Source organism: Adiantum capillus-veneris, chromosome 2 (genome assembly GCF_014529385.1).
Source record: "Adiantum capillus-veneris isolate H3 chromosome 2, ASM1452938v2, whole genome shotgun sequence".
NCBI classification, from domain to species: Eukaryota; Viridiplantae; Streptophyta; class Polypodiopsida; order Polypodiales; family Pteridaceae; genus Adiantum; species Adiantum capillus-veneris.
In genome coordinates this window covers 148,696,297-148,705,340 of record NC_140932.1, presented here as the reverse complement: position 1 = coordinate 148,705,340, position 9,044 = coordinate 148,696,297, and the positions used below count along the sequence as shown (strand labels likewise).

The 9,044-nt window shown below is 44.8% G+C and overlaps 1 protein-coding gene across 1 annotated transcript; it reads left to right on the top strand.

Moving 5' to 3' along the window:
• The first annotated feature begins 6,454 nt into the window (after positions 1–6,454).
• Positions 6,455–8,722, top strand: LOC147463835 (GATA transcription factor 6-like). Its single transcript, XM_086491483.1, has 2 exons — positions 6,455–7,065; positions 7,492–8,722. Exons 1-2 carry the CDS (start codon positions 6,757–6,759, stop codon positions 8,488–8,490), a joined length of 1,308 nt encoding a protein of 435 aa, XP_086347609.1. The 5' UTR covers positions 6,455–6,756; the 3' UTR covers positions 8,491–8,722.
• Positions 8,723–9,044: the final 322 nt, after the last annotated feature.

The following is a 9,044-nucleotide window of genomic DNA, read 5'->3' as shown; positions in this document are numbered from 1 at the left end:
TGACTAGCTATTTCCAATTGTAGTGGTTCCTAAGAAAAATGGGAAAATAAAAATCTGTGTAGATTACAAAAATCTCAATGCTTAGACTATTAAGAATCCCTTTCCACTCCCATTTACAAACATGCTACTTGAAAAGATTGCAGGCAACGAGATGTACAACTTAATGGATGGATATAGTGGCTACAATCAGCTAGAAATTGCATTGAAGGATAGAGCCAAGACAACGTTTATCACCAAATGGGGAGCATTCATGTACCTAGTAATGCCATTTGGACTCTGTAATGCTCTAGCCACGTTTTCAAAGATGCATGATGGAAAATTCAATGAGTTTTTGTACAAATTCATGGCAGTCTTTATGGATGAATTTACTATCTTCTCTAGTGAGAAAATGCATCTTCTTTTGAGAGATGCAAGGAGAAGAGGATTTGCTTGAACCCATTCAAATCAGTATTCATGGTATGGAAGGGTGAGCTTCTGGGACATATTGTCTCTAGAAATGGTATTGAGATGGCCAATGATAAGATTAAGTGTGTTCAAGAAGCCATAGCTCTCATAAATATATATGAATTAAGTTCTTTTCTTGGATATGTGAACATATGTTTGCAGCTAGAGCACTTCCCTTATATGAGTTAACCAAGAAAGGGAATAAGTTCATTTCATGAAATTTTTTATACTGAGCAACCTGTATCCCAACACACCCCAATGCACACAAATTCTAGAACAAAGCTATAGGGAAGGTAGCTGGAACTAGTAAAGATATTGAGCAAGAGAACACTGAAGGCCAAGAAACACAACAAGGCAATGTGGGTGAAAGCACTGAACTGACCATAGTCCCCACAAGAGTAAAGCAGATAGCAACACAAGCAGAAGTTAGCATAGCTAGGGTTGGCACAAGTGAGAACACCAAGCCACCAAAAAAGAAGCAAAATACAATGGTTTTTTTGAACCAGCTTAAGCTAAAACAAACGAATCCAACCAAGCCTGATGCAGGGGGACAAGGCTAAGGTACTTTAGTAGATCAACCCATTGAATTGGCTCAGACCCCGCCAGCATCAACTGAGAAAAGGAAGACTATTGGAGATGAGCGAATTCCACCGGATGACACTAGAAAGAAGGGTACATACCAGTCCTAGTTAGACTTAGTCGCTCCTCCTCCAGTACAACCAACTCATGTAGACATGTTGCACAGGCTACAGAAAAAACCTCTTCATGGGAGACAGGTCGTTCAACAGGTAGATAAGGCATTTGTGCCTTACCCCACTCCTCCCATTGTCTATGAAAGCTCTCAAATTGATGTGGATACTATTATAGATAGATGTGTAGTGACGATGATGTCTAGATTGAACACTATTGTCAATGCCATGGGACAGATGATAGAGGCGCAACAAACGGCTCTCAGCTCAGCACGAACGCCTTATAGTCAGAGCTTCAAGAAACCAAGATTGAAATAGAAAAGGCAAAGAAAAAAATGGAGCAACTCAGAGCCAAGATGTTGGAGCTTTCAATTGAGAAAAACAAGGATGCTAGGGTGATGAATGCACAATTGAAAGAATTTGAAACACTCAAGAATGATTATCGATGGCTACTAGACAAAGATCGGCGGGTAGCAGACGAGGCAAAAGAGGAGCTCTAGGGGAGGCTCGATGAAAAGAAAACAACCCTGAATTCACTACTTGCCAATCATAACACTATGAAGCATGCTATCTCTCAAAAGTATATTTATTTATCCTTGGTTGATATAGCTGATGCTGAAGGCAATTACAGAATTTAGTCAAATCCATGAAATCTGATTTGGAAGATAAATTTGAGCAGTACACAGTAGAGTTGGTGAACGAAGTACTACTGGAATACATCAAGAACCAGGATGCCAATGAGTATGAGGAAGATGTTGAAGACCAAGATCAGGAGGATGGGACCAGAGCACGTCATGACAGTGATCACGATGATGATGATGATGTTAACCAACCTCGACCTCCAGATTCAGCGATGGCAGCCATCTCATCCCAATTGTGTCCAGCTTTTGGATCCTCACAATTCAAGATGTGATGGTAAACCCCCACATAAAGGACCCATTCACTGTTGATCTCAAGAGTCTTGGACTACAACTAGAGGTGCTATTGGGCGATAAGCCAATCGACAAATGCATGAAAGATATCAAAACTCGGATTCAGGAAATGTTGGTCAAGCTACAAATTACAAGGGGAGTTCTAGATGACAAAGTCAAGCAGCTCTTGAAATGCAATGCCATCGGTAGCAGAGGGCCATGAACCAGAATGACCCTCAGAGAGCAGGAGATGAATCTCAAAAGCCTCTATCATTTAGTTCACATATCCAGAAAAATGATGCAATAGGAGTATCAGATAGTGATGAGCTTCATCCGATTCATCCTAGATTCTCCAATGCTCATGCCTTACCTCCTAAAGAGGCTGAACACCCTAGGTTTTTTCTAGTTTTATACCCGACTATACTGAGCCGGTTGATCAACAGACATCAAGATCCGAACATCTGAACGACACTTCAGGGAGATGTCTGATATTCTCTTTGAAGCTAGAATCAAGTGCAACATACCACTTCCGATTCATACGACCTCCTACGGTTACAAGTTGGCTAGGGCCAGACTCACTAGGGGCAAAAGAACATTGTATGATCGTGATACCAAGACCTAGAACGCCTTAATACCTTATGAGGTAGAAATGAAGACGGTGTGCAAGGACCAACTCGAGCAAGAGGCTCTCTATCGTCTAATCTAGAGAGAGAATCAAGCCGATTCTAGTGCACCATTGAGAGTGTTGTTGTACAAGCCTCCAAGGAAGAAGGCTCATGACAAACGAAAGAAAGTTCGATGGATCGATACTGCTTGACTGATCATAGGGGTTTGCTGAAATTTTGCAAAACATTCCAAGATTCAAAGAAAGGGGGGAAGGAAATGTAAATGGTGGGAACAACCTCCAAACAAAGATTTAAATGGGAGGTTAGGCCGGTTAGACTTACCGATGGCAGTTACTGTGGTACCTTATATAGTACACAGTCGTTCACAGGCTCAGTCCGAGGCTATAAATAGGGCTCACTTCTAAGTTTTACATACTACTATGACTATCACTAGGACTTATCACTATAACTAATCACTACTCACTATCAATGTTTTGTATCTTGGAGCTCTTCATGCTCTTGTGCTTTGTAACTCTAATAATTAAGCTCATAGCAAACTGGGCTCGCATTGTTATACTCCCTTATACTGATCTGAATATATTCCAGTTTCGGTTTATAGTCTTAGTTTCCAATTTAGTCTATATTTCAGTTCCGCACTCTGCATTTCATTTCAGTCTTTGTCTGATCTGATGTCTAAGGTCGTAATATGATATGAACTAACTCTAATTGACCAACATGGAATACATATCATAAGTGTTCAACTCATTCCAGAGAGGGAGAGAGAATGGTGAACATTTTGATGAAACGATTAGATAGAGCAAAATGACAGATCTTTGAATTTTCTTCTCTTAAGATGTGTTATGTTATGTGCAAATAACTCACATTCTGGTCTCTGACTATAAATTTCCTAGTTAACAATGGAAAACCGTGGTTATTGCTCACTTATTTTTTCATTTCACTTAAGGTAGTAGGGTACTTTTCGCATGGATGGTGATTGTTGTTAGTAAGTAACCCCCGTTGAACCATCAAACACTAGCCCTGTTGGACTTAATTGCAATTTTCCTGATGTTGACCCCCACATCCTTTACTATCCATAACCTCTTTCACCGACATAGTTTTGTAACTCCGCCCAATCGGGTGGAGTCTCAAGGTCTGTGCATAGTTTACCTGCTTGGATGTGCCAATTCTCGCTCCACTATTTGGGATGGGGTCAACCCTTGTTTGGGCAAAAAGCCTGTAACTTAGGCATTATAGCTATAAATCTAGGCAAATAAGCTTGACTCTTTGTGTAAATCATGGCTGATGGATTATAATATAGGTTTGTTAATGGCTCTCCCTTTTAAAATAATAAGCAAGATTTCCCGTCATTAAAATGTGAAGCATAAAGCGGAGGGGAGGCAGCATGCCCACATGCAAGAGGACTGCCCCACATATACTAAGCACAGAGGCCTTCACACTTCAGCCTTGCCTTCCATCCCCAATTGGAAGCTTGGAGGTGGCCATCACACTCAAAGCAATTGTCTTTGGTCGTTATTCTGTAGGCCATCCAACCAGCCAGAGAGAGAGAGAGAGAGAGAGAGAGAGAGAGAGCCCTTTGCAGGACATGCATCCTTCCCCTTGCCCCTAAGGCGTGGCAACATACCTCAAGATACATGCATAGGTGATTGCAAAGTATGCAAACCCAACGAATCTTCTTTCCCCTTTCTCTCCTCGCATGTAGCATGCCGAAGTAATCTCCATTCTCGAAAGCTTTTTGCCTTTCGATTTTCTACTTTGCTACACAACAATCCCCCCCCCAACACACACACACACACACACACACACACACACACACACAACTCCCCCTTTTTTAATGAACTGACGCCCCCTACATGTTTGCACTAAAAAATAAACGGTGGAAAAAAGTTCTTTTGTAAACATGCAAATGACCATACTATGCCAGTATGTTGCTACGATATATGCATGAAGCAATGATAAAGGATTAGTAAAAGTTGGTACCAACAAATATCATCAACATGTTTATTGATAACATGAAAACGTTTTTGAGTAGTGTAGGAGGCGTGAGAGTTTGTGCTTGGTGGGTAGCGATGGGTAGCGCTGCCAAAAACTCCACCAAACCAGCCGCTATACTTAGAACTCAGAGGCTTTGGATTGGCAGCAAAATTGGAAGTTTAAAAACAATAAGAATAGTCTCCAAACTTGAAAATGTAAACCGAAAATTTTCGGATGCATATGTCAAACTGTTTGCAAGTGTCTGAGAGGACTAGTGATAGATTTTGTATTTTTGTAATGGACTTCCTACTTGAGGTAATCCAGCTCTATGGCTGGCCACTTATCATCTCTCTATATACTAAATGACGATGAGCCGCCATTTTTAGCTGAGAGCTCATTGTCCCCCCCCCCCCCCCCCCCCCCCCTCTCTCTCTCTCTCTCTCTCTCCCCCCCTTCGTCCAGAGGACGAATCACGCACTCATATATACTAAACGACGATGAGCTGTACTAGGAGCTTACTGTTTGACATGTGTCCCTCTCGCTCCCTCCCTTTCTCTCTCTCTCTCTTTCTCCCTCCTCCGTTCGAAAGACGAGTCACACACTCGTATGTAAAATGTCTATTCAATTGGAACAAGCTCCGACTCGTATTCATGTTATAAAAAAGTCCTTATCCTGGTCTCTTTTCACATATTTAACGATAAAAGAAAATATAAGGACGAGACTACGTGAGGGAGGAACGAGCTTGCTTTGAACTCCTCCGGGGCGCCAATCACAAGGCCCCGTGATCTTCCAAAAAGAGGTTTGCCAAGGCAATGGTGGATCTGCAGAGAAGCCTTTGCCTCTCGAGTGGCCAATCGTCGTTTATAAGTGACACGGGATGGGAGTCGTGGGATATACGATTGGGGCGCCTTTTCGGTGGGGCGAGGGCTTTGGACCGTTGATTGCGCAACAGGGGGGGGGGGGGGGCAAGTATTTATAGCTCTAGATCGCAATGCTTTCAACGTGTCGTGGTAGGCGGGTTGGCTAGGGTGTAGGGGGTTCAAGTCGTGACACGATCGACGAGGATGATAAATTTTTGCATGGCGGAGATGGGATCAACGATGATTGATTCTCTGTCGTAGATCCCATGACTCTCAGCCGTGGCCTTTATAAACGAGGTGGCAAATCGAAATTGCCCATGCAGCACACTGCACAGGTATGCTGAACTTTGAACCCACCCTGATGAGGACTCTAGTAAGGACTGACTAATGAGGCTCTTTCGGTGGAGAGGACTAGAGGAGATTCTTTCTTTGTCTTTTTAAAAAAAATATTGGCGTGGGGAGCCGGCTGCTTTGCCAAAACGGCCCCTTCGATTTGAAAAGGGCGCTGGAAACCTCCGTCAGATTTAGCGGGGAGAGCACGAGAACAGCCGGCCAAGGGCAGGCGTTGCACGCCGCTAAATCTAGCGAGAGCCGCTAAAGCTGGAGGCGGGAAGTGGATAAATCCAAAGGGTAGATGACAAATCATACCCAACTCATTCACTTCACGCAGTGTCTCTCTCCCTCTCACTGTCTCTCTCCTCTCTCTACACGCCGTCTTTCTCTCTCTCTAGACTTTGTATTTGTGCGCGTCGCCCTTTCTTTCTCTCTCCTTTTTCCCTCTCTTTCTCATCGGACCTCTCTCTTCCCTCTTCTTTTTGTGCTCACGAGCTTTTGTCCTCCCCGCGTTTCCTTCATTTCGTCTGCTGCTCCCTCCTTCTCGCTCCTCTCTCTTCTGCTCTATCATCGTCTTCCCCACAAGCAGAAAAAAGCATTGAAAAAAAACATATTCATAGGAGAAACCCCCTCAGAGAGTAAAATAGGAAAAGAAAAGCTTCAATCATCTTCTGCCCAAGCGTGCTTTCCATTGCTTCTCTGCATCAAAGCGTACTGTGGGGAAAGCGCTTACTTTTCATAAGTGTGTGAGTGTCTGTGGGTGTGTGTGTCTGTGTGTGTGTGCCCCGCTTTTATACCCTCCTCCTCGACTGTTTCGCCTTTCCAACAAAAGAAGCTTTATTCACTTCCCTCCTTTCATCTCGCAGACAGACACAGATATACGCAGGCCTTGCCTTCAACAGAGTCTTGTCATATAGCTTCCATGGAGACCTCGGCTATGCTTTCTCCCCTCAGGTTCGGTGTCCATCACGAACTCATGCGCAAGCACCCCCACCCCCCAGAGCCTTCAGAGCCGTGGGTACCACCTACTCCTGAGCCCAATTTCAGAATTGACGACCTGCTGGACTTCTCCAACGGCGAGCTTTGTGATGAATTTGACGAAGAGGAGGAGGAGCAATTGAAAGAGGGGAATTCGAGCTGTGGCGATGGTGGCATTGAGCTGAAGGCCGACAGGTGTGTGGCGCAAGAAGAAAGCCAACAGCTGGCAACGACAAGCGGTCTCTGTGTGCCGGTAATGGCCCTCTCTTCCTTCTTGGCGTTTTGCATGTCTCTGAGTTTGCATGTGTTGCTTGCGTGTTTTACATGTGTGCGTGCGTGGGATGTGCATGTGCCTTTCATGGTTACATTTTTGTGCTTGAAGCTGATGCCCCAGCCTGTAAGTCCCTTCTTGCCATTGCATTTCTTGAAGGTGTGGTTGTGCTGTGGGACTTCCACCATAGAATGGTGAAAGGTGCATGCGCAGGAGAGAGGGGGGGAGAGGGTGGGGGGAGGGGAATTCACCTTTCAGGCAATGGTGAAAGGTGCATGCACAAGAGGGGGGCTTTGCCTGGCATACCTGGTTGCACAAATGCATAGGAGAGGGCTTCTTCTTGTGCTCCATTGGAATGCTTTGTGCTGGTTTTGCCTGACAAGCTGTGTGTTATGCTTCAATTTTCAGTCGGATGAGCTAGCTGACCAGCTGGAATGGCTCTCTACTTTCATTGAAGATAGCTCATACTCAGGAGATCGACAGCTTGCATCACTCGTAAGCTCGGGGTGCCTCGGAAGCCTTAAAGATGACGACAAACTTGTCTCACAGCACGATAACAAGTTTCAGAGCCCGAGCCCCATTTCTGTGCTTGAGCCAAGCAGTGTTTTTCATACAGGCACCTACACCCATCTTCCTTCGACAAGCTGCTGCAGCAGCCAGCATGTGCCGAGCCGTGCCCGCAGCAAGAGGGCGCGTGCAGGCTCGCGGATTTGGTCCTTGGATTCTCTCATGCCCACCCTATTTGATACGCGCCTTGGCGGGGCAGCTGCTCAAGAATCTCCCGTCTTCTTTGGTTCTCCACGCAGTTCACAAGAGGCAGCCTTTGTTCCTGCCAAGAAAGCAAAGAAATCTGCTATTCTATTTAAGCCAATCGTCGAGGCGCCTGTTCGTCGCTGTTCTCATTGCCTGGTAACCAAAACCCCTCAGTGGAGAGCAGGTCCCATGGGGCCGAAAACCTTGTGCAATGCATGCGGCGTGCGGTACAAGTCAGGTAGGCTTGTGCCTGAATACAGACCAGCAGGTAGTCCCACCTTTGTCAGTGAAGTGCACTCCAATTCACACAAAAGAATAATGGAAATGCGCCGAATGAAAGAGATGGAGGAGAATATTAAGGAGGAAGAGGAGGAGGAGGAGGAGGAGCAAGAGAGTGATTGCCTTTCGCAGAGCGAGTCCTGTAAAGAGCATAGAAGGAAAGACACTAACAATTATAGTAGTCAGGAGGATTTTAATGGCTCATCGGATTGCAGCGAAAAAGATGATGATGCAACAGGCTCGATTTGTAGTGAAAAGGAGGATCCGGCAGGCTCAATTTGCATTGAAAAAGGGAGCTCTGGGGGCCTCGTGAATGGTGTTCTCGTTGAAAGCGCAGCCGATGTTGGTCCTTTGAAGAGGTTCCAGCCTGCTTGAGGTCCTTTAAGATGGAGCTAGTCGCAGCGACGTGTCATTTAGAAACCTTTGTACATTGTAGTCGTCTCAATTGTAGCAGATGCACCTGTAGGGGCAATTAATGCACAAATGTAATCGAATTGCTATCACTCACTCGCCATCACCTTTCTGGTGATGTTGTAGCTTAACTGGATGAAGCACAGCACATGTGAACCCATTACAGTAGTTAGAGAAAACCACAATTTGTAGCGCAGGTTTTGGCCGGTTGGTAGCTTTTGGCAGGCTTGTACTTTGTTTTAACAACAGTGACTAAGAAGGCACACATGGGTTCTTGTAAACAAAGGCAAGGTTGATGATAGATTTAAATGTAATGATGTGATGATGGCCTTGGATCCATTCAAACGATAATGGAGGCTACCGACTTGTGTAAATTCTTAGATTTAAAGTAGTTCAGTGTCGTGAGCGTATATCTTACTGTCATCTTGTTCCTATAATGGCATTCGGATTGCAATAATGTTGGTTCAAAACGTGTTTGAGAAATGGTTTGTCTTGATTAAGCATTGGGAGAGTAAGGG